Here is a 25,882-nt window from a genome sequence, read left to right on the forward strand (position 1 = left end):
TATAGTATTTTGTATTTTATTTACTGATTTTCTTACCAGGGTCATGTGAATTTTGAAATTTAGTCCACTGACAGACACAATTGCTTAAAAATTAAGAGTTTGTCACTGAGTTAGCATTTATATCTGAAATTCAGACACCTAATTTTGTAGTTTTCTCTTCTGCAAAATATGTGACTGCACCCAAGAATATGGGAAGATTGTTTTACTTTAATGTGTGCTGAGGTTGTGGATATATGTGAAAATATTTCTAGTATTTAAACATCCGTTCATGATAAAAACTCTCAGCAAAATTGGTATAGAGGAAACATAGCTCAATATAATAAAGGCACAAACCCACAGCTAACTTCATACTCGGTAATGAAAAGCTGAAAGCGTTTCCTCTGAGATCAGGGGCAAGATGATGCCCACCCTTGCCACTTGTATTTAACATAGCATTGGAAATCCTAGCCACTGCTATCAGACAAGAAAAGGAAATAAAAAAACATCTCAATTGGAAGGGAGGAAGTAATACTGCCACTGTTTGCAGGTGACATGATACTACATATAGAAAACCCTAAAGTCTCTACCAAAAAATTACTAGAAGTAATAAATGAATTCAGTAAAGTTGCAGGATACAAGATTAATATACAGAAATCTGTTGCATTGCTATACACTAATAATGAAACTATCTTTAGACCAGGAAGAGAAATCAAGAGAGCAGTCCCATTTACAATTGCATCAAAAAGAATAAAATACTAGGAATAAATTTAAACAGGTGAAAGACCTATACTTTGAAACCTATAAGATATTGATGAAAGAAATTGAAGGTGATACAAATAAATGGGAAGATATCCCATATTCATAGATTTGGAGAATTAATATTGTTAAAAATGTCCATACTACCCAAAGCAATCTACGTATTTAATTCACTCCCTATTCAGAAACCCCATGACATTTTTCACAGAACTAGAACAAATAATTTTAAAATTTGCATGGAAGCACAGAAGACCCCCCCCCAAATAGCCAAAGCGTTCTTAAGAAAAAAGAGCAAAGCTGGAAGTATCACGTTTTCTGACTTCAGACTATGCTACAAAGCTACAGTATTCAAAACAGTTTGGCATTGGCACAGAAACACACACATAGATCAGTGGAATAGAATAGAAAGCCCAGAAATAAACCCATGCACTTATGGTCAGTTGATCTATGACAGAGTAGACAAGAGTGTACAATGGGGGAAAGACAGTCTCTTTAATAAGTGGTGTTGCAGACACTGGTCAGCTACATATAAATGAATGGCATTTTGTGTATCTCACACAGTATACAAAAATAAACTCAAAATGAATTAAAGACCTAAATGTAAGGCCATAAAACTCTTATAAGAAAGCAGAGGCAGTCTCTTCTTAGACACTGGTCTTAGGAATATGTTTTTTGATCTGTCTCCTCAGGCAAGGGAAACAAAAGCAAAAATAAATGGAACCTAATCAAACTTGGAAGCTTTTACACAGAGAAAGAAATCATCAACAAAATGAAAAGACAGCCTACTGAATGGGAGAAAATATTTGCAAATGATATGTCTCATGAGGGGTTAATCTTCAAAATATACAAAGAACTCATACAACTCAATATCAAAAATCTGATTAAAAAATGGGTAGAAGACCCGAATAGGCAGTTTTACAAAGAAGACATACAGATGGCCAACAGGCACATGAGAAGATGCTCAACATCACTAGTCATTGGGTAAATGTCAATCAAAACCACAATGAGATGTCACCCCACACCTGACAGAATGGGTGTCATTAAAAAGACAAGAAATAACACATGTTGGAGAGGATGTGGAGTAAAGGGAACTCTCATGCATTGCTGGTGGGAATGAAAATTGGTGCAGCCAGCACGGAAGATAGTATAGAGGTTCCTCAAAAAATTAAAAATAGAACTACCATACAGTCCAGCAATTCAACTGTTAGGTATTTATCCAAAGAAAATGAAAACACTAACTTGAAAAGACGTGTGTTCTCCAGTGCTCATAGCATTATTTATTGTAGTGAAGACGTGGAAACAACCCAAGTTCCCGTGAACAAGGTGAATGCATGATGAAGGTGTGGTGCATACACAAAATAAAGTATTGATCAGCCATGAAGAAGAATGGAATTTCACATGGATGTACAGAGAAAAACAACACGTAGACAGAGAAGGGCAAACACGGAAAGTTTTCATTCATGTGGAATCTAAAAAGGAAAGCAAATGAACCAACATAACAAAAATGGAAACAGACTCCCAAATATAGAAAACAAACTAGTAGTTACCAGAGGGGAGTGGGGTGAGGGAGGGGAAATTGTTAAAGGGAATTAAGAGGTACAAACTACTAGGTAAAATAAGTAAGTTACAAGGATACAGTGTACAGCAGAGGGACTGTAGTCAGTATTTTACAATAGCTTGGTATGGAATATATTCTGTAAAAATATCAAATTACTGTGTTGTATACCTGGAACCAGTAAAATACAAGTCAGTTATACTTCCATTTTTAAAAAAAGAGAACTGTTTTCAGATACATTGAAAAGCTTTAGCTAATAAAAATAATCAATATGAGAATTACAGGACAGTGTATTGAAGTCCCCTTTCTCAAAGAGTCTACTGGGCACAATTTGGCAATTATAAACTTTTTGTATATGGCCTTTCTCCTGATAACTCACAGGTTTTTCTGTATCATTCTTATTCTGTGCAGTTTTATTTTCTAATGTGGGAAGCCTTGATAGCCCTGACCCACTTGCACACAAGGTCTTGGGGTCTTGGATGAGAGGCCCTGAGACGCAGGAGCATGACACGTTTAGACTGGATCAGCTGAGTCGATGGTGATAAATGTGAAGAGAGAAAGAAGATTAGAGAAGTTTGCTTTTTTCTTTTCTTTTTTGAGGCATGGGAAATGGAATCTTCTATTCAAGAATTGTGAAGGCATCAGGCGATCTCCTGGATGTTGGTGTTTGTGGCTCGGAGCTCAGAACAGACGCGCGTAGGAGAGAGAGAAATTTCAGAGCAGTCATGCACGGAGAGTAGTCAGGTCATGGGATCAGATGGGTAGACTTGAGAGGATGCAGGTTAAAAACAAACCCTGACGTCTTAGAGCGCTCCAACGGAGATGTTAGATAGGAAAAGGAGCTTAGAGGAAGCAGCTGTAATGCGGGAGAGAATCCAGGAGAATGTGGGGCACAGGGCATTTCCAGAAAGTGAGATTGTTGTTGAAAAGTCGTGTTGAAAGCTGGGTGAGGTCAAGTAAGAGCCCTTGGTGAGGGCCTGCATCCCCTCTTGCCTGGACCGGTACAGTAGCTTCTTGACCGGTCTTGCTTGTGGTGGTGAGCCTCTCTGCTCTGTCACGTGGCAAGAAAGATTATATTTCAGGAAGTGAACTTCCCTCTGTTAGCTGCTTGAAACTCCCAGCATTAGCTCTCTGATACCAACTGGGTGAAGAAAATATCCTAAGAGCTTTTCCATGACCAGACACCTGTCCGTGTTGTTAGCCTAACATTCTGATATTAACTCCCCCAGCTACCTCTTACCACTTGCCAACTTTAATTTTACTTAGGAGACACTGTGCTCTTCTTTTGGGTATTTTGATGTGTTCTTCCTGTTCCCAGTTTCCTCTCTTCATTGCCTCGTCTAAATCTTGTGAACTTCTCTTCTTACTGAAAACCCAATTCAGGCAGCACCTTCTTTGGGCAGCCTTTTTCGATTGAAGATGGGTTGCCAGATTTGTTGAATTTGATCATAATTTAACTCACCATTGATTTTAGATTTATTAAAATCTAGCAATTATTATTTGATGTTTTTATGACAGAAATACATTTATTCATTCATTAAATAAGTATTTGCTCAGCACTTACTTTGTGCCAAGCATTGACCTGAGAACTGGGGGTACAGCTGTGGCTGACACAGATAGAGCCCTGTATCATGGAATTTATAATCTAGAAGACTCAATGCATGTCTAACATATTAATATTTTAAATGTGTTTTTACTTCATTTATGAGGAGATTAGTGGAAAGAGATAATGTTTAAATATATTTGGCCTTTGGAAATATGATGATATTGTCAGTATATAAACGTTGACGCATTCTTACTCTGTGAAAGCATTGAGAATCCAGTGACAGGTGGAACCGTGTTAGATAACTATGCAAAGAAAGTTTGTTTCTAATTATTTGTTGTATTACTAAGCTTATGTGCAACGTGAGAATTTCATACAGACTTATTTTCTAAGCAGAGGCTCTTTGACCTCTGTCTGGGCTACTTGTAGAAGTGATTTCCCTCTTAAGCAGATTGTCAGATTAAACCACCTCCTTGGGTCCTTAGCATGCTAGCATTTGCTGTGACTCTGTAAGAGGGCGCACATAGCCAGTAGTATCTCACAGAAGTCTTTGACCAGGAACCCTTGTTTTCATGGCTTGTCTTGTGAAACTGTGTGGAACACTAGATGTGAAATGTTGGTTTTAATGATTTAGGTTTCTTCTTCTTTTTTTTTTTAATTTTAAAAGTCTTTATCATGATGTCACCTTGTTTAAAAGGTAACAGAAAAATGAAAATTTCTAGGTGTTCTGAAATGTGCAGTTTTGAGCGGTAATCTGTCCTGCATTAGAATAATAGCAGTAAGATACCATTTTGGATGTGTAGTTGGCTGGTAATAGCTTCTCTTTTCCTAAGCTGGAGACACTGCTTAATTTATACTGCCTTTTGCAAAAGTGTCCTTGTTACTTACACACACTTTAAATAACTAATGTAGCCTTAATGTGTAGCCTTAAAGCATTCTCTCGATTGTTTAATGATTCAGGTTTCACACTGAAAGGTTCCCTCTCTCCTTCCCTCTCCTCCCTCCTTGAATCCAACAGTATATAAAATCGAATCCAACAGTACTTAAATAGGATTATATATCATGACTAAGTGGGGTTCATTCCAGAAGTGGACACTGGCTCAGCATTCACCAAAATGAATGTTCAAAATTCAAAATAAATGAACCACCAAAACTCAACATTTTAACAATTAAAAAAGTGTATAATCAGCTCAGACGCAGAAGAAGAATTTGACAAAAGTGTAACATCTATGCTTTATAAAATCTTTCAGCAAAATAAGGATAGAAGGGCACTATCTCAACCTGATAAATTAGGGCATTTATGAAAAATGTACACCTTACACTTATTATACTTAATGGTAAATGGCTGAATGCTTTCCTCAGGAACAAGAAATTGATGTCTCTGCTTCTGTTCATTGTACTGGCGCTTCTAGCTGTTGCAATAAAGCAAGAATCTGCAAAAATCAACTTGAACCAATAAGTGGGTTTTGCAGATTTGCACAATAAAGGGTCAGTATACAGAAATCATTTATATTTCTGTACACTATCAGAAAATTGAAATAAAAAACAACTACCATTAACGAGAGTATCAAAGAATATAATTTACTTAGGAAATAACCTGAAAAAAAGATGTTAAAGACCAGTATTGAAACTGAAAACCATTATTGAAAGAAAGTAAAGCTAAAATAAATGAGACATCCTGTATTCATGGGTTCAGTGACCCAATAGTATTAAAATGTCACTTTTCTCCAAATTGATCTAGAGTTCATGTAATTGTAATCAAAGTCTCAATAGGCTTTTTTTTTTAGATAGAAACAAACAGGTTGGTTCTAAAATTTATATTAAAATCAGATCTGTGATTAAGCATGTATCAAGACTTGATAATAAAGCTGCAGCATACGCTGGTGTGTTACATGTGTGCAGGCAGTTGAATGCTGAGGATGGTGTAGTAGCACTGCAGTGGTTGTGGGTAAAGGATAGTCTTTTCAGTATGTGATTTGAAGCCAGTTGGATAGCCATATGGAAAAACAAGCTAAATATTCACTTCACTTTATATAGTACAAGAGTTTAATTCCAGGTCAATTGCAGATTTAAATATGAAAGGAAAAACTTATAATAAAGCTAACATTGGAAGATAATTTAGAGTAGGGAAATAATTCTTTTTTTTAAACTTCAGCACTTTTTTCATGATATGCGAAGGCAGAGATCAGTTCTTACCTGAGAAGGGAAACTCACAGCAACATAGCCCTCAACAGTGCTGGGGTCCCAGAAAAGCCCTTTTAGAAAACATGCTTTCATCTGCCAAAGAACCTATAGGGATCCTAGACAAAAAATGCCCAACAAAGCCTGTCAGGCATCTGGAACGGAAAAAGCAGGCTGGATGGACACTGTGAAAAGCGGAAGAACTTTGTATGTGGAAAGCACCTCACGTCCAGCTAACTGGGGATATAATTCTTAAATTATTAAACATTTTGTACACAAAAGCATTAACCATAAAGGAAAATATTGATTAATTAGAACATATTAAATTTATGAATTTCTGTTCATAAGTTAATTAAAAGATGGCATTGGGAATGTTTTAAAGAGGCAAGTCACAAGATGGTAAAAAAATATTTGCAGTACAAATAACCCATGTCTAGAATATTTTTATTGCTAAAGTGTATAATGAAGTCAAAACGTGTTTTAATTTCTCTGTTGATCCCGTTTAAATGAACCCTAGTTTTTTAACCCACAAGATTTTAGTTATAAAATTACACTTATGAAGAACCTAGAGGTATGGGGCGTTGTGTGGAATCAGTGCAGAAGTGGCTCCTGGACGGGGTGCCAGCTGTGTTCATAGCTCAGCTCTTGAGCCCTGAGCAGGACCTGGTGTGTGATTGGTCTTCAGCCTGTGTTTACGAATTAATGGGTGGGCGTTTTGTAATTACAAGCAAAATATTCATAAAAGAGTGAATACCCTCACATGAGGACAGGCCTTTTAAGTTTAAATGTAAAATTCACAGTAATTCACATAGTCGGACATAAAGAACAAAAGTGATAACATTTTTAGAATATGAAGATGAAGTGCATTTTAGGTATGTAGGACATTGGCCACAATTACAGGAAGCTTATCACGGCAATTATCTTCTCATATCGGGCAGGGAGAGGGGAAGCCTCTGTGATCTATAAGACATAATGGAGAAGAGAGAATTTCATTTCACAAAATGGGATTTCTAAGCATACAATGCTACTTTTGATAAGAATTAGCTGAGATAGTGACTATTTGTGTTAGCGAAGCAGAGCTTGGATTTATGCAAATGGAAAATAAGAGTATGGAATGTCTTGAATGGACATTTTTGAAGCATTAGGTTAATCTCAAGTATGGACTGGTAATGATTGCATTATTTAATTTTCAACTGTACGTTTTTTGCAGAGTTCTGGAGTTCCTGTTGCTTCAGACGATGGATGAGCAGTCACAAGGGATGCAAGGGCCACCTGTTCCTCAGTTCCAGCCGCAGGTAATTTGTTCTGATACATGCAGCCGGGAGAGCACGCGCAGCACGCGCGTCTGTGTGTGTGTGTGTGTGTGTGTGTGTGTGTGTGTGTGGATACAGATATGGTGGGGAACCAAGTGTAGTGCACGTACAGTTCCTTTAGGAAATAAAGTAGCCAAACATGCTCATTATGAATTTCCAAGCTTAAGTCAGAACCGTTTCTATTCTAAAACACTGCTTTAGAATATTTAGTTCTCATGTACAAATATGAAAAAAAGAAGGGCAGCTTAAGCTTTTAACTTGAATTGAATGACCTCCAGGCTCTGAGAGTTTGTGTTCAGCTTAAGGCGAGGCGGTGCCTGTGTGTGTATTGCCTGCCTTTGCTCCGGCACTGCCCACAACCGCCTTCTATTATTGTCACTTTGCTTGTTCTCTCTGACTAGCGATGTGTTTCCCCTGTTACGTAGTTGCTTGTTTTTTTGTAACAAAATGAAGTTAAAGGAATGTTTCAGCAAAACATGTACACACACTGTAGAAATTAATTACCTGGCATGCTGCGTCCACTACAGATGCTCACCCCAAAGCCCTGTCTAAAGTAACATTAACCTCTGCACAGAGAGAGGCAGCCCTTCGTTTCTGTTGCTGTTATTCATAAATACCGTGTTTCTCAGTTCGGCGTTGGAGGCATTGTGCAGTGTCCCACATTTACTGCCAGCCTTGTCCCAGTTTTGCTTGATAGTAATTCTGGAAATGAAGAATTGATAGGTGTTCTTTCGTGGTGTCTGTGTCTGGTGTTGGTATGAAGAGTGGTGGTGGCCTTACAGAGTGAATTTGGGAGTTTTCCTTCCTGTGCAATTTTTCAGAATGGTTTCGGAAGGATAGGTGTTAACATATCTCTAAATATTTGGTAGAATTTGCCTGTGAACCCATCTGGTGTTGGACTTTCGTTTGTTGGGAGTTTTTAAATCACAGATTTAATTTCAGTACTTTTCATTGGTCTGTCGTAGATGTCCTTTCGAATGAGTTCTGTAGTCAGATACGTTTGGGAGACTTGGGTTTATATATCTACTTCATGACAGTACCTCCTCAGAACCTTCCCTGTGTTACTGGTCACTGTGAATTTCCAGGCAGGGGTTTCGGGGTGTAGTGTTTTCCAAACTTGTTTGACCTCAGACCCTTTTTGAAAGCACATCTATTGGCTTCTCAGAATCCATGCCTGTGAGGCACAGTCCAGGAAGTGCTGCCTGCAGGATGAGCTGTCTTGTCTGCCTCTGTGACTCCGTTCCTCCTGCACCCTCATCCGCCTCTGCAGTTGTTGAAATCCTGCCCACCCTTCAAAGACCATCTGAAATGCCGTCTCCACTATGAAGCTTTTTCTGATTTTGTGAATGTGATATTTTTTCTTGGAAATTTGATGGTGCATCCTTTGTATGTCTCTTCTTGTATTTCGGAGACCTTTGTGTGATTTTATATGGACATCGTATCTTTCCTACCGGGTTAAACTCTCCTTGAGGACTTGGACTGTGTCTTACTCTCTTTGGGTGCCCCGTGATGCTGCCGCCCCTCCACACGAAGCAGGGGCTCAATAAGAACGTGTGATTGAAGCCAACCAGGGACGCCTTCAAGTGAACATGTACACGTTAGCCCTTCACCCAACCGAACTTTGCATAGTTTTCTTTGTTCCACCTGTCTGAGTTCTCTGTACTGTATTCAGAAAAGAGACCCTTTAGAGCTTAGAGTAAGGCCAGTATTTTAATTTCAAGATGATTTTTCTTTTTAGTCTGCCATCTATGTTTTGTATATGGTCATAAGTTACCAAGATTATAGTAAGTGGTTTCTGTTCGATACAGACGTGTGTGAGTGCCAGTTTTACACACACACATGGATACTGTTGTTCCACGTTGTATTGCTTCTAGTGAAGACAGTAAAAGAAGCACTTTTAAAATTAGGTCGTTCATGTCATGATTTTGAAATTCTGTTTTGAACAGCCCTAAATTTCAAAGGAAAAAAAAAAAATGAGCACTTGTATTGTGGCCTCCTACCGACTCACCGACCAGGAAAGCCATGTTTCCTGGGACGGTGCAGCATACTCTTCAAAACTCCGTCCGGCCGTGGTTCTGCATCTCTGTTCACACGGTTCCCTTCATCTCTGCCTCCTGCTGCTGCTGGGGGTGGGGGGCGCGAGGTGTGGACCGCCCTCCCGGTTGGAAATAGACAGTGTCTCCCAGGGTCTTGCCAGCTGGGGGTGGGGCGGGAGGGTTTTTCTTGTCTCTGCGTCCAGACTGATGGTGTGAGATTACCTGACAAGAGTTTACAGGCGTTATTGCTTATTAAGTCTTTGAAAAATGTTACTGCTCTCAGTAGCATGATTTTTAAAGGCTGGTAAAGGACAGGCTCTGCTCGGGGTTGACAACCTTCCTTTGTTTTGTTCCACACCATTGGCCTGAGTAACGGGGTGATACAGCAACATATGGTTAGCTGAGTGACTCTTTCCACTTTTGTGATGCTAATACGTGTCTGGACATAAACAGAAAGCAGAGGAAGTCAGCTTTCTAACTGTCAAATACCAATTCCCTGTATAAGGACAAGTTGATGTATATTCGTGGCATACCTTTCTTTTTCTTATTCTGAGATGAATACTCTAACCCCGTAATGTGTAATATGTGGTCTCATTTTTAGCACCATATGAGTTCCTTTTTTGAAGCTTTAGGATGTGAGATTTATGTATCTCTGTTAATTTTGTGTGTGTTATTGTCATCCCCTTGAACTTAGAGAAATTTTTTTTTCTGTCGGCTTCCTTTTCCTTCGGTTCCTTCTGCTAAAGCCTAGAAAGTACTGAAAGGATATTTTGACCAGATTTGTATCCTGTATAGTCACATTGCTTTTGGACTCTTGTTTGTGGAACAAGGGATTTACGTAATATAAAAAAAATGTAGACTGTATAAAAGATGGTGACAGAAATAGTAAAATATTTACATTTTAGTATGAGACTAATTTTAAGCAATGAAAGTCTACAACTAACATTTTTTGAGTATATTGATTTTTGGTCATTGAGTGAAGAGTGCTATGGTACATTCACTTTTTATCATAAAGATAAACATAAAACAATTACAATCAGAGCACAATTTTAAGAATTTCTGGGAGTGATTAGAGGGAGAATTAATTTTAATTAAAATACTCACCAAGGGTTAGGTTATAATTATTATTGTAAATTTGAAGACATCTAGTGTAACACTTTGGCTGCCTGTGAAAGAGGGAAAGCGTCCCAGATCTGCAGGTGGGAAAATAGACTTTCCTCATTTTTATTGCTTGGAAGGTATGAGAATCTTGTCTGAAAGTCTTCCAACCCAAGCAGTAAGGGAGACCGACCATTCCTTTAAGCTCCCTGGTGGCCCAGACTGCAGTCTTTGTGCTTTGCGTCCCTGTGAAGCGAGGGGTGGGAATGCGATGAAGCTGACCTCGTCATGTTCGGGGTGGTGATCCAGGCGCTTCGCGGGCCACAGCGCCGTCCCCCAGGGGACTGGGTTGAGCGGGTCGAGTTCTGGATTTGATACCTTATTACCTTCCCTGTCTTCAGCTCATCTCAAAGAATCGCTTCAGGAAATAAGGGTCATCATGTAGTTTACTTCTTTTGATAAATTGATTTTGCCAAGGTGTTTGTCATATAACATTGAGTCCAGATTCTAATTTTGGAAATCTTTATAGAAACTTAGGTGTTACGTTCTTCTTTTTTGATGCTTTGCTTCACTGAATGACTGGATGGCTCTGGGTACGGGAGAGTGAGGAGCTGCTGTTCTAAGGAAGGGAGGCTCTTGCCATAGTTTCAGTCTGTGGCCGTGAACCTCGAGTAAACCTCAGCTGCCCGGCAGTCGCGTCGTGGGTCCCTTCTCTCCCCTCCCCTCAGTGACTCTCCTGTCTCTTCTGTCCTCAGAGCCCCAGCACCTTGTCCCCTTTCCTCACGCTCAGCTGAGGCCCTTGTTTCCTGTTGCACTTAAAAACCTGCAACAGTCAGAAGAGAACATCCACCACCTCCTCCCAGACACGGAGTCACGGGACTGGCCTCGTCTGTTACCAGAGGAACTAGCCACTTGGGCCCCAGAGGCCAGCCTTCCCTGAGCACCGGCTCCCGCCCGGCCCCTGCTCCTGGGCGCCCCTCCGCTGGCCCTTCACTGGCACACGATCGTGCAGGTACTTCTTCCATCTACACACCAAACCATGCCCTGCTCAGGTCCTCGGACTCTTTAATCAATAGAAATTGGTAAGAGGCCAGACGAGAAAGTCAGGCCAGGCTTTATGGAGATGCGCGTTGCAGCAGGAGGGACGGAAACAAGGAACAAGTGCCCTTGCTCACTCCCTAGGGGCGGCGCAAGCTGGGCCCTTGCATGGGCTGAGGGCGGGTGGGTCTGCAGGAGGCCCAGCTTAGGTGGTCCCCCCACCCCCTTGGTGGGCTGTGTGCAGGGATGTTGGGCAGGACCTCGCTTTTGTTCCTGGCGCTTCAGCAGTGGCTGTTGGTGTGTGGTCTTTGTGTATCTTATTGTTCCTAATTGCCAGGACACGCATGTGTGCAGTTATCTTTAGTCCCTTATGGTTTCTTTATATCCTGTTGTCCAGGTACAAGGGCAGGCACTCAGGTAGAGGCCCCTGTCCCAGCCTATCTCAAAACCAAAGCAAGTCCAAAGCAAAGCCAGCTTTTACAGTCCTTCTTTTGTCCAGCTGTTAACCTATTTCCCTGCTGCCTTTTGTTGTTCATTATTAGCTTTGTAGTTTGGCTCCCGTTTCCCCCTTTGCTCTCTGAAATGTGCTCCAGGTAAACCTTCTCCCCACCCTCCCGCCCGGACTGCCTTGTCAAGGTGCCAGGTGTGTCCAGGTGCTCCGTCGCTGGTCAGTCCTTAGGCCTCAATCCTCCTCGCTTACCAGCTGCGTTCAGTAGAGCCCGTCGTACTGTCTTCTTTGAAACCTGTTCACTGCTCAGCTTCCAGGAAGCTTGCTTTTTCTCTCATCTTACTCGTCCGTCCTTTGCTGATTTCTCCTCACCGCCTGGACCTCTTAACAGAGGAGGGCTCCGGGGCTTGAGCCCTCTTTCTGTCTGTGTCCCTGCTGGAGATCTCTTCCAGTTTCATGATTCTGAGTGTGCGCCCCGTGCTGGTGACTCTGTCCTGAATTCCAGGCTCATGTATCCAGTTGCCTTCCTGACATCAAATTCGCGTACATCGAAGACGTGATAGGAAGCCCTTGGCATTGCTTTGTTAGGCTGAGCCGTGAGAGACCACGTGCATTGAAGTGGGAAGAAGAGTTCGGAGAGAAGGAAAGAAACTTTCTCCTGGACAGATGTCCACAGCTTTGTGAGCCAGAAGTCAGGTGTTGTCTAAGATGTCCTAACTCTTAATCTACCATATTGTTTTTCTGGGGGTAACAGTCTGTATACAAGGTAAATATATATTAAATGGTTTATTTAATAAAACCGCTTACATCCTCCATTTCTTACTGACTTTTTCTCACCTCCTTGGTTTAACTGGAACAGACCTCTTTCCCCCAAGGATGCTGTTTCCCATCTCCCTCTTGGGGAGGCTGCAGGTTCTTTGATATCCCGCTCGCCCCGAGCATCCAGGGTCGGACGACAGCCTCTCCAGCCACAGCGCGTCTTCCAGACCACGCCTCCTCCTTGTCCTTGGGGTGAGGAGGGGTGAGACCTGCTGCCTCGAGGCTCTGCCACCCATAGAAAGGGCTCCCCCATCACTGTCGTCTCCTGACCGCCTGGTGACCCCCGCGCTAGTCGGACACTTGACCCCCAGCTCCTGGCTTTTGCCCAAGGCAGTAGCCCTGCTGCTGCTCCCAGTACCTGATGCTGATGAAGTTCTACAGTGCCCCCACCCTGTGTGAAGCACTGTGAACGTGCATTTCATTTATTCCTAATGCAGGCAGGCCTTAGGAGGCATTATTTGCCACACTTCGCAAAAGAGACGGAGGCTCGATGCAGTTAACTAACTTGCCCTTGGTCCCGTAGCCAGCATGTGGTGAGGCTGGGGTGGGAGCCGGGTCTGCGTCACTCTTCAGTTTCTCACGGAAAGCTCCTCATCCATTTCCGGGCAGTCTGATCTCAGTCACCGTGACTCTTGATATTTTTATAGATACCTCAAGCTCTAGTCGTCAGGATGGACTTTGTTATGTTCTCCCGAGATTGTCCCTTTGCCTGTCACTGTTAGCACCATCCATCTAGTGGTGCAAACTACAGACGCGTGAACTGTATACTTTACATTTAGGCAGTTTTCATGTTGTCTTGATTTTACTCCCTGAATACCTCTTGAATCTGCTAATTCTCTACATCCTGACTGTAAGTGCTGTAGTTTATTCAGATCACTGCCACCTTGTGCCTGGATTATTGCAGAAGCTTTTGAACTGATCTCTTTACTTCTCATTTTACCATTTCTAGTTCATTCTTTACATTATAGCAAGAGTCATCTTTCCAAAGTGTACGTTTTATTATGTCCCTTCCTAATAATACTGGTTTCTGCGACCCTTAGGATGTATTCTGCAGATCCTTGTGTGATGTGGAGGGTCTCGCATCATCTGGTCTCCTCTTTCTTCTCTAGTTGCATTTTGTGTCTTTCCCTATTTGGGACTCAGATTCAGTCGCGTCTTGCTTATACTGTGCTCTCTTTCAGCTCCACGTCCCAGGTGCTGAGGTGACGGTCTCAGGAGCCGTTCACGGAGGTTTAGCGGCTAATGGAACGTAATAAGCATAGTGGCTCATCGTAATGCACATGGCAGAGGCCCTAAGGAAAGTGTTACCCTAGGGGAAACTTGGGATGTAGAAGACAACAGAAAGGCTCTCAGAAAAATGTGATTATCGGGTAGTTTCCTACACTAGTATGCTTCTAATAAATAAGACGCTCTACCAGCAGTGCCGTGTTCACTTCTGTAGATCATACTTGATATCAGTGAGTGGTAGGGTACTCAAAAAGTATTTGTTGGATGAGTGACAATCTGTAAGGGAAAGCTAAATATGGATCAAAACATGTTGTATGGATTTTAGTTACTTGAGAGTTATTTTAGGGAAAGACTGTAGCAATATAGAATAATAAGAAATCTGTCAAATGAGAAGTGACATCACAATACTCAAAGCTTGGTTGAGTTTTGAATGTAGATTTGTTTGTTTGATGTACATATTTGGGGTAAGTGTTCCTCAGATTTTAAAGGAAATGCCTTGAGAAATTTAGATGATTTTTAAAAGAAGGAGAACTCTCTTGGAAGTTTCTATTTGGACAGTCTGATGCGGGCAAGGGTGAGGTCGACATTAGTCAACGCAGTTTCCCAGTTCTATGTGAACTGCGTTCCGAGCCTGAAGTAGAGTAAGTACTTCTTTTGCCAGGAACACTTATATAGAATACATTTAATTATGTGTTTTTTTTTTTTTTTCCCCTTGCCTGGGTCTCATTCAGTGTAGGAGAACAGGGGGATGGAGGAAGATAATTTCCGGGACAGTTCTGATAGGGTGTCCAGTAAAGGGTCAGGAGCACCAGGAATCCGTGTAAACCAGCACCGACTTCTGGAAGCAGCAGGTGGGGGAGACCGAGCCGCAGGTTACGCGGCCCTGAGCGCTGAGCGGAGCGGGAAGAGCGGGCTGGGGGCTGCCCACGGCGCCCGTGCACGCCCTGTGCGGAGGAGCGCGTGGGGGGCTGGCTGTGTCGCGGGGTGCGGTAGGGCCTGAGCCCTGAAGTGGGGTTGCCCGGGTGAACTCTTGGGTCCCCCACTTTCTGGCTGTGTGATGGCGGGCAGGTTATTGAGCATCTGTATGCCTCACTTTTCTTATCCGTAAACGAGAGGAAGAATAGTTTTCACCTCCTGCAGCCCCGGAGCTGTGAGCGCGTGCTCGGCAGGCGTCTGGCGCTCAGGGGACGGGAAGGGGCGAGGGTGACGTGGCGGCGCCCCCCCAGCAGGGCTCTCGGCGCCCAGGGGTCCCGGCTGGCGCCCGCCTCCGGCCCCTTGCAGCCGCTGCTGCACCTTCATTACCTGCCCCTGCCCGCACTGCTGCTGCTGTAGCCCTGTTCACCGCAGTCGGTGGCGTCCCTGTCCGTCGGGGTGCTCAAGCCCAGGCCCCTGCTGTACCCTTGACGTCCCTCTGTCCCTCTCGCCTCCCGTCCCACTCGCCGGCGGCTCCTTCGACGGCCGCCCCAGGTCGCGGGCCGCCTCCGTCCGCTGGGGGCGCCCCTCTGAGGCCGTGCGGCGGGCGCGCTGCCTCCTGTGCAGTCGGCCTGCCCCGCTCCTGCCTCGCGCGTCCTGCTCTGCGTGCCCTGCCCCCGCGGCGCCGGAGCTGGCCTCCTGAGACGCGTGTGCGCTCCCGCTCCCGGGGCCGGGCCTCCCCGCGGCGGCCCGGGCACCGGCTGCTCTTGCCGCGCCACCTCCCATCTCGTTCCCCACCCCTTCCTCTGGTCTCCCTACCCCGGCACACCCAGCGCCGCGTTTCCTCGAGACCTGTTCTCCAGGGCTTCTTTTCCGCTCTCTTCTCCTTCTGGGTTTTTAATCTCGCCATAAATGTCACCTCCTCACCAAGGTCATCCCAGAATTACCCACTCTAAAATAACCATCCGCTCATTTTCTATTATATCACTTTTATTTCTCTGCATAGGACTTAAATATTAGATACTATTATGTACTTGCTTATTGTCTCTTTATTGTTTTGGATTATGTACTTGTTTAATCCCCACCCTCTATGAATACCTGTGGAGTAAATGAGTAAGTTGTAGGAAACCTCTTCCCTCTGTCTGTCTCTGTCTCTCTCGGGGAAGGGCGTTTGCTTGCCATGTTTAATTTTAGCAGGTGCGGCTGGTGCTCCTGGCGCGGATGGGAGGGTCTTTGTCCTTATCCTGCTCGTGAAGTGCCGGGAAAGGCAATCAGGATTTCTGGTTACATGACTTGGACATAGTAATTAGTGTGCTGGATAGTATCACTAATGATGATTAAATGATACAGATACCAGGGTCTTACAAATGTTTAACTAGATAATTGGTTATATTTGGTTACTCATTTTTCTTATGCTGTAGTGAATTCTCTCCTTTGTTTGATAAAAAGCCAGTTATAATGATTAATGGCATATTGTTCCAAATGATGTAAATCTCAGACGTTTAGTGTCTTTAGGAATAGGTTACTCTTGAAATTTTACGGAGATCATTTTTCAGATGGGAAGAAGCATGACTAATTAGACTCTGCTGGCACATGGGGTGTTTTGGTTTTGTTTTTAATATGTGTTGTTTTTTAATTTCTGGTGAGGTTTGTAGAAAATAATATATAACAGCTTTGAGTTAGATATTGTCAAAAGGATATTCTAGTGTGTGTGGTTTGAGGTGAGTCATATCTTTTTAAAGATCATACCTAGCATGAGGTTTATTGCCAGATACAATTGAAGGGCATTTTGAAGTTTTGTTACTTTTAAATTGTTGAGAAATTTAATAATGTTAGTATAAATATAATTTATTAATTACATAAATGGTAATATGAAAATCACCAGAAAGAGGTGAATTTGCACTAACAATGAAGATCTCATTAATGGTGTTAAATATTATAATTAATACTGGCTTGTATATTAGACCATTGATCACAGCACCTCTAGGAAGTATCAGGACATGACTTTCTCTCTGGGGAGTCTGTCAAGTCCATGCTGTGACTCCTCTCATTTCCCCAGAGAGAATGGTCCTCATGTTACCCTGAGTTATCTTACTGCTCATTAAGTGTTCCTGCCTTCACATTTAGAGGAAATTAAAGAAGTTAATTTAGTCCTGGGAAATTATTAATTGTGTAACGCGTTTGCACCTGTGGGAGTGTGCGCCAGTGACACAGCAGAGTGAATTTTATTTTAAAATGAGAAGTATGTACATGTGAAGGAAGCAGTTAACACAGGCCGGCATGTGGACGTTAACCCTGATGGGTGAGCGCTGGGTGGTATGTGCTTCAAGTGCATTCAGGTCAACAGGAGATCCACTAGTGAGAATGCAGGGCATTTAAGCTGTTGTATCAAGCTTCCTTCACTCTAGAGTTTGAGTTTTTTAGTTGTCATATGTGATTTTGAGTGTTTATTTTATGTTTCTGAGATTTTAGGATTCTTTTATAGTGTAGCTTACAGATTCACACATCTCAAGAGACTAAATATAATGTGCCACAAAAATGGAGTGCCAGTGCTTCCAACATCAGTTTTAATTATGCCCTTTCTTTAAGGAGTTGTGGGTGTCTTATAGTTAGTAATTAAGAAATAAAATAACAACAATAAAAACAATAATAAAACAATAACAATAACAAAACAACCTATGTAGGCTTACAGTTATGTTTTCCATGTTAATTAGTTATATGTTGAGACTTACACCAAAAATGAATCTGCTTGAAAATTCTTGTATGGGGTACGTAATCTTTTTGTAGTAATTGTAGACGCTTCCCTATGCTGAATTAGTCACACTCTTTCTCAGTTTCTTTTGTCACGAAGAGCTTGCAGTTTCAAACTTACAGGGTTTACGGGCTTTCAAGCAGTTATTCTCTTCAGTTTGCCTGGGACTTTGAACTTTATTGTGAGCATATTCCAACCAGATAGATGAAAGGCCACCACACATGGTTTTATATATTAGATGCTTCCCCGCAATAATTAGGAGGCCTTCAGGAAGAATAATTTTCGTTAGATATAGTGTATGTCACCAAGGAGCCTTATACCCTAGGGGTCATGTGTTCATCCGTGAATCAGGAAGACAGTCCACGTGGTAACTGGGCTGTCCTGGTTGGAAGGCATAGCCCAGGGCTGGGCGGTTCTTGGAGACCCTGGTCTGGATGAGCTGGCCCGTGGGAAGCCTAGCTGTAGACACAGACTCCAGTTGCGGCCCAGAGGAAGAGGACCAAAGAAGAAAGTTGAGGTCGAGACTAAAGAATTTCAGTCTTGAGAACTCGAGGCCGTGCAGGAGGCTGTACAGATCCAGAGCCTGTAGGGAGAGAGGGTGGGTGGCAGGCTGTGACCGCTGGCGTCCCGGGGAGGGGGGCGTAGGTGACGGTGAGCACGTGCGTGCGCTGGTGACACTCACACACAGTTCCCTAGGCTAGAGAAGTGGGGAGCAAGGGGTGGGTAGCCGGCCCTTCTGAGAAAGACGCTGAGTGTTAGAACTGGGGTTCGAGCCTGGCCTCGCTGACTGACTCCACACCTGTGCCATTTCTCTGGGGCCTTATGGGAACTCGCCGGCCCAGGTCTGGCCTTAGAGCACTGCGTTCGGGGCATCCCGTGTCGCCCTGACAGGGTCAGTGGATTCCTGTGAAAGTCTCCTTTCCTGGCGGGGGTGCAAGGGCGGTCTCTGTCTCACCCGTCGGGAGGCTGCCGTGGGCAGAGGCACGTGGGCTCGCGGGTCTGCACCTTTCCCACTCCCCACGGAGCTCCTCCCCGAGACCCGCCGGGAGATGCACTTAGAGCTTTTATGTTCATTAAGCTCTTTCAGTTACGTTCACTTATTTAGTAAATATTTGTTGTCTGTTTCATGTCACGCCGCCTTCGTGGCATCTGGACACAAAGATAAAACTTGGTGTCTGTCTTTGAGAAACTCTGTGTATGGAGGGAGAAATACATACGTGTAAACAAATAATTAAAATCCAGTGAGCAGGCTGCCTAGCTCAGTGCCTGTGTTCGCACAGCTGTTGGGAGAGTCGACCGCTCTGCGCAGGCCCAGGAGCAGGAGCCAGGAAAGCTGCCTGGTGAGCTGAGGGCAATTCCTGAGAAGGGCTGGCAGGTCTGTCTCCGAGGTGAGCTTGTGGTTGGCCAGGTGTGAGGAGCGCAGCTACGCAGAGGCCTGGGATGAGCAGCTACCTGGCTCGGAGGGGCTGGAGCTGCTGGCGCACGTGGGCACGAGCGGGGTGGCTGGGGGGCAGCCCTGGGTAGGGGCAGGGTGACTGTGAGAGCCCTCGGCGTAGGTGGGGCGTCAGTGTGTTATGGAAGAAACAGAGCACCTTTTTACTTCCATAAAAGTTGAAAATCCTTTAAATGACTGACATCAAATCCAAAAGCCATTTTGTCCCGCTCAGACAAGTACCCTGGTCATTAAGGGACTGCAGGGACTGAGACCCAGTTTATCCACCAGAATGAGAGCAGGGAAAGGCAATTTAATTGATTTTATTTGGTTTATGTTTTATACTGATTTGAATCTCATTATTTTGCTGAGTTATTTTATTCCCAATATAACTCAAATACTAAGTTAGAAAAATATGGAGAATTGGACATCATCCAAAAAAGAGAATATAGCTCTTTCCTAAAAATAGTTCCTTACTTGCATGGGCACTGATTCGATGATACCATTTTTATTTGAGCACCTCATGCAGTGCTGCTTACGTGGGACGTAGCTCCTGGAAATGAAGCTTGGCATTGAACACGGTATCAGAGAATCCTTACCCAAGTGTCTATATCACCTGCCTGACGATCTCTTAAAGGAGACCTCATCCTGCACAGGCTGATTTTTATACAGGTCGCAGCGTGGCACAGAGATGTGGGGCAGTTGGGGATGTGCAGCTATGCTCCTTCTCATGTCAGCTCTGCACGTCTACCCCGGGTGACAGGACACGGGAGCAGATGAGACAGGCTGTCACTCACCCACACGGCCCTTTGAAGAAAGGCCATGGGGGGAGAAGGTGCCGCAAATGGGCTGTGAAGTTTACATACACTGCCCACTGTTAAACAGATTACGTCTAATGAAGTGTCTAATGCTCAGGCCATATCAACCTAATCCTTGGTGGCAGTTCGTCCCTCAACTGCCAAAAAACACCGCCCTCTGGCCCTCTCGCGCCACGCTGGCCGCCAAGCACAGGGAGGTGCCCGGTCTTAATAAACCAAGACAATGTGTGATCTGACATGCAAATGTAGGTCATTGCATATGTAAATGTGTGATTACAAACCTGCACGCCAGAACACATTAGTGAGGCTTCCCACTCAGCATGCGGTTGTCACACTGCCTCAGCAGTTCACGCTAATATTTGTCAGTTATTGTGCAGACAGAAGATGGAATTCCCAGTCAGGTTTAAAGTGTGTGGATTGCATGATAGCGTTCCTAGCGATGAAGCTGGATCTCACTGCTGAGATGGACAGGTTTCATCGGGAGAAGGAATGTCTGTGCGTTTTGGGGAGAGGGAGGAAACCTGTTTCTTAGGTATTGCAGACTGTCCTAGTGTGTAAATTAAAAAATAAAAAAAAAGACTTCTTATAAAAGCATGGCCAATTTAAAAAGTCTCTCCTCTTTAAATGAAACAAAGTTAAGAAAACTAAAAAAGTTGCTGATATCCACTGAATATATCTGAGAAGTGAGACTTTCCAAGTTGCCTTTGTTAAGCAGGTGTCACAGTGACACTTAATTACAAATCCATCTCAGTGACCACAAAAGGAGATCTTTTACATGAACAGTGTGGCAGGTTGTCTCCCTTTATTTTATAATTTTATTTTTATTCTATTTTTATTTTCATTTTTGATATGTGTGTTTCTAGTCCCAGTTATATTTTTTCATCAAAAGACCTGAAGTTGAAAATACTGTGGGTCATCACGCAGGTTCCCGTCATGTTGTATCATGCTGTAGGTGACTTTGTTTAGTAACCCTGGCAGGATAGCAAAGCCCTAGTTGGGAGTTGGGGCTCGGGATTCAGCTAGACATGGATGTGGTTTGATAACATCTGCCTTATAGGATTGTCATGAGAATTGAATTGGATGGCATGTAAAGTACTAATTTGTAGGACCTGTTAAGTTATAGGTACCACAACAGAACCTTTTATTATTGTAGTAGTGTGACTGTTATTATTCTAACAATTATTTGTGGTTTTATATTTATGTAAGGAATTTGAAATTTCAGCTCTGATTATTTTGCATGTCTTGAAGAGTGATATTTTTCTTGACAGTATTTTGGACTTTCAGAAGAAAGAAAAGCATGCACAGTAACAGTAATTATTGCTACTTTTTTTCTCTTTTTGAGAAATGTTGCATTTGAATGACAGTGAAACTTCACCAGAATTTTGCATTTTTTGCTAGCATGGTAGATGTAGTGAAGTGAACAAGGTAACGAGTATTACAGGTTAACGTAACGCCCATGTGTCAGAATAGCCTTTTGCCTAAGTCATGGGATCATCGGCCTCACCTAAGGTTTATTTGAGGGACTAAGAGTTCAAGTTACTGTAGTGGTTTCGGCACCAGGGTGCTCTCTGGTTGCATCAGTAGGTGTTTACTATTCAGTCGTATTGAAGAGTGCCCAGTGAGGCTCCACAAGAGTGTCGTGTTCACTCCAAGCCGGCTCAGAGCAGAGCAGGTCCAGAAGGATGTGAGCACAGTGGTGAGAGACCAAGAAGAGTGTGTTTACCAGTAACCAGCAGTCTTGAAAAGGCCCTGAAAAGAGAGGATAAAAGGGCATGTGATAGCTAAACTGTTGTGTTATATTTCCATAGGTAGAGATACTCCTGATAGATTACCTGTGTCACGCGGCACCTAAACTGCAGGAACCCTTGGGTCTGTGTGGTGACCTCAGCAGGGGACAGGGTTGGGCTGTAGTGGGTATTCAGTTCAGGTCTGTCCTGTGCTTGGCTGAATGAATGAATGAGTCCGTGAACAGTGAACAAAAGAACTGGGACAGTGGGTAAAACGCATAAGGAATTGGGACTTGCCCCAGAATGGGGACGGCCATGGCGCTGCCTCCCAGTACCTGTAATCGTCTCTGCGCACCGTCGAGAGCCCCTTCCCTGGGCCTGATGCATCTCTTCCCCTAGCAGCTACTGCAGTGCCTAGGGCGTTAGTGAGTACTAAAAAGTGTTTGTTTCAAAAAGAAATGAATTTTTCCACAAACAACAACAAAAAAATTGTTTAAAAACGTGACTATGTACCAAGTGACAGAGACCAGTCTGAAAGGCTCCATACTGTGTGATTCTGTGTGACATCCTCGCAAAAGCAAAACATGGGTACAGTAAAAAGATCCGTGGCTGCTGGGGGTTAGTGGGGAGGGAGGGGTGAATCGGCAGAGCACAGAGGATTCTTAGAGCAGTGAAAATACACTATCGTCGTGTCATCATGGATACACGTCCTCGTGCTTTGTCCAAACCCATAGAACGTGCAGCACCGAGGGGGAGCCCCAGCGTGAACCTCGGGCCCTGGGGGATAAGCATGTGTCCGTGTGGGTTCCGCAGCTGTGAAGTCCCCCTGCGGCGGGGATGTGGGTAACGGGGAAAGCAGTGCGTGTGTCGGGGCGGGGGTGGACGGGGAGCCTCTGTCCCTTCCTCTTAATATTGCTCTGAACCCAAAACTGCTTTTAGAAAATCAGGTCTCTTAAAAAAACGTAATGAAGAGGTGGTAAACTCACTGCCACTGGAGTTGTTCTTTGTAGAAGTTAAATAATTGTCGGGAAGTTTAGAAGGTTTTCATGCATTAGCTGGCAGGTTGGACTAGGTGAATGTGTGTGTGTGTGTTTATTTTTATATAATATGAACAGTTCAATAAATACTTGTCCAATGAATGGCTGTCTGCAGGTTTACCATAGAAATCACGTATGTATGTGAAGACAATCAGTGATTGTGTGTATATTGTGTGATTGAAAACTTTTCTGACTTTTTTAATTACAGAAGGCCTTACGACCGGATATGGGCTATAATACATTAGCCAACTTTCGAATAGAAAAGAAAATTGGTCGCGGGCAATTTAGTGAAGTTTATAGAGCAGCCTGTCTCTTGGATGGAGTACCAGTAGCTTTAAAAAAAGTGCAGGTAAGATGACTTTAATTATATAAATCCATGTAAAATTATACTCTGTGAATAATAAGTAGAGAAAAGTATGTCCAGAATGATTGGGTCATGACAGTCTTAAGTTGAGAATGATGGGAAAGAATAAAAATTGTACCATAAATGCTTGCATTAAGTGTAGTGCATGGTGGAAGTCAATTTTTAGTTTTAATACTACTTTTAAAATTTAGCTGGCTTTGTTCACCCAGATTCAGTAATGATTGGAATGATCTCGGAAAAGCTTTCACAGCTCCAGGTTTTAAGAGGCAGATTTGAGCCGTCACCGTGGCTCCTAACGGGATGTGTGGTTACGTGCTGTATCCTCAGCTGCAGGCACCGCCGTGGGAACCAGGCTACAGAAGGCACCACCTAAAGTCAGTAAACGGCGGGCAAGTTAGGGAGAAGTTTTCGTTAATGTAGAGAACCGCACTGGCAGTAAATGAAAGAAAACTGAAGTGAACTTTAGGTACTGGAGAATAAAAAAAATGAAATAGGTAAACTCAGAGGGATGGCCTACTTACAATCCCCACGTCGTATGGATACCATTCTAGCATCAGCGCTGCCCTCCATTCCTGACTCTGTCTGGGTTCCCCAGGTTCGTAGCCCTGCCCCCGCTCCCTGGCCAGGCCCTGCCCCCGCCCGAGCCTGGGATCAGTCCCTGCCCTTGACGGGTCCACTTGCCTCTGGTCTCGAAAGCACTTGCCTTTCTGTCTCAGTGTGTGTTTGACATTGCCAGTTTTACTTCCCTTTTTCGGGGAAGGTGGTTCTTATTCACACCTGCCTGTAGACTTCCCGTTTTACTCTGTAGCCTGGGTATCTTTTCTCTGTCAAGACCTACAAAACCTCGGTGACGTCTTCTTATTTTTTTTTTATTTTCTTAAAAGATCAGTGTACTTGCAACAACCATTGCAGTGGTGAACACTTTTCACTTATATTTTAAAGAAATAGTAAATATTTGTGAAAGATTTTATGGGGCATATATGTTAGATACAAAGAACAGGACAGATGCCCGCGTACCCGCCACTCAGCTCTGGCACGCCTGCCACTCCCTCCCTTACAGGGCACCATGGTCTGCCTGAATTTCCTGTGTGTCATTCCTTTGCTTTTCTTTAGAGTTTTCTCCGCATCTGTATACATTTCTGAATAAATTTGTTGTTTGCTTTTGCGTTTTTGAACTTATATATGTTGTCACATGTTGCGACTGGTGTGTGTGACTCTGCTTTATTCTTTTTATATATAGTATTCGGTTTGTGGCTATGCATGTATATGTCTGGTATTACCTATTACATGTGTATAGTATCCCGTTTTTGTTATGTGCTGCTTGCTGTTTTGGTTGTGTACAGTCATTTGCTGTTGCAAACAGTACTTCCTTGATGTTCCTGTGTGTGTTTCCCGGTGCACACATGCAAGACTCTCCCTTTCGTATGTGCCAGAGGATGGAAGCGATGAGTCCAGGGGCCGCGCACGGTCAGTGCTGCGAGTTCATACCCAGCTCTGACCACAGTTGCACTGTTGACCTTCTCTCCAGCAGCACGTGAGGGTCTCCGTCTTCTCTCATGAAATCTGCCACTTACAGTAGGAACATACAGTATACAATGCAGATATCAGTGTTTATGACACAGATGGCTTTGGGAACGATTATTTCCTAATGAAGGAACTCTCATCGGTTTTTAAAATGTTTTGAATTTCTACTGTGTACTGCTGGGCACTCAGCTGGGGGGTGGGGGGGAGGGTGGGTGGTGGAGGAGGAAACTAGCAATTTTATTCCCGCCCCCCAGGGGAAAAAGAGTCTAATTAGAACAGTGAAATGTTAAACCCTGTGGCATGGATTCCTGGTTTCACTAGTTCACGGAAAGGAAATGTCAGTGTGAGCTGTTGGCGTAGCTGGGATTGGAACAGATGTCAGGCTGTCGAGGTGAGATGGGATCCTGGAGAGCCTTGAAACCAGGAACAGGACTTTGAGTAGGAGGGAAGTGAGGATTCACTGTGGGTTCTCTAGGAAGGTAATAATCTTCAAAATCGGTTATTTTCAAGATAAAAGTACAAGCTGAACACACAGGATGGACTAGAGAGAAGACAGCTGCTGATTTGCCTCAGGTATCAAGGCAGGGATGGATGGGTGGATGGATGGATGGATGGATGGTTGGATGGCTGGATGGATGGGTAGATGGATGGGTGGGTGGATATGTGGATAGATGGTTGGATGGGTGGATGGCTGGCTGGCTGGCTGGCTGGATAGATGGATGGGTGGGTGGATGGGTGGGTGGATAGGTGGGTGGATGGGTGGATGGCTGGCTGGCTGGCTGGCTGGCTGGCTGGCTGGCTGGCTGGGGTGAGAGGCCATCTGGGTGGAGTCCCTGCAGCCTTCCTGGATTTCCTTTCTTCCCCCCGCCCCCCATCTCTGGACAGAGAGACTGCGCTCAGTTCTGTCCCTAAGGATTGCGTTTTAGATCACAGAACCTTATCATTAGAAATACTCAGGAGAAAAAGGAAAGAAAGAAGGGAAAAGGGAGGCAGGGAGAAAGAACAAACGCTCTTCCAGGCCTCTTGTAATACCATCTGCATCTTTTCTTGTTGCCAGTGTTTTCTTCCCTTTGACTGGAAGGTTGAGTGGACAGGAGTGGATCTGCGCGATTGTGGTTTCCGTCAGGGTTGGGGAGATGCCCCTCCAGCTGCCCCCACTGCACACTGCGATGAACCCCAGACAGCTGCCTCCCGCTGTGCGGAGGTCACGTTTTTCCTTCCGGGCTTTGCCTTCCTCAGTGCTGTTTAGTGTTGATGTTGGTACGTCTTCTAGTCGAAACATAACTCCTTCATCCATGAGAGAAATGATGCCGTAAAGATGCT

The 25,882-nt window shown here is 43.9% G+C and overlaps 1 protein-coding gene across 8 annotated transcripts in view; it reads left to right on the plus strand.

Annotated features, from left to right (window-relative positions):
• The window catches only part of NEK7 (NIMA related kinase 7), a 166,523-nt gene that overhangs the window by 48,005 nt on the left and 92,636 nt on the right, over window positions 1–25,882 (plus strand). For 4 of the 8 annotated variants that reach the window (XM_057725477.1, XM_057725476.1, XM_057725475.1 and 1 more), the window contains exons 2-4: window positions 7,225–7,309; window positions 22,880–23,020; window positions 25,070–25,132. In XM_057725477.1, coding sequence (XP_057581460.1) covers window positions 7,253–7,309; window positions 22,880–23,020; window positions 25,070–25,132 — 261 coding nt within the window. In that variant the 5' untranslated portion in view covers window positions 7,225–7,252. Of the gene's footprint in view, window positions 1–7,224; window positions 7,310–11,216; window positions 11,474–22,879; window positions 23,021–24,797; window positions 24,951–25,069; window positions 25,133–25,882 lie in introns of those variants that run through there. The other 4 variants (XM_057725480.1, XM_057725479.1, XM_057725481.1 and 1 more) reach the window with 4 other exon arrangements.

This window comes from Hippopotamus amphibius, chromosome 3, assembly GCF_030028045.1.
Source record: "Hippopotamus amphibius kiboko isolate mHipAmp2 chromosome 3, mHipAmp2.hap2, whole genome shotgun sequence".
Lineage (NCBI taxonomy): Eukaryota > Metazoa > Chordata > Mammalia > Artiodactyla > Hippopotamidae > Hippopotamus > Hippopotamus amphibius.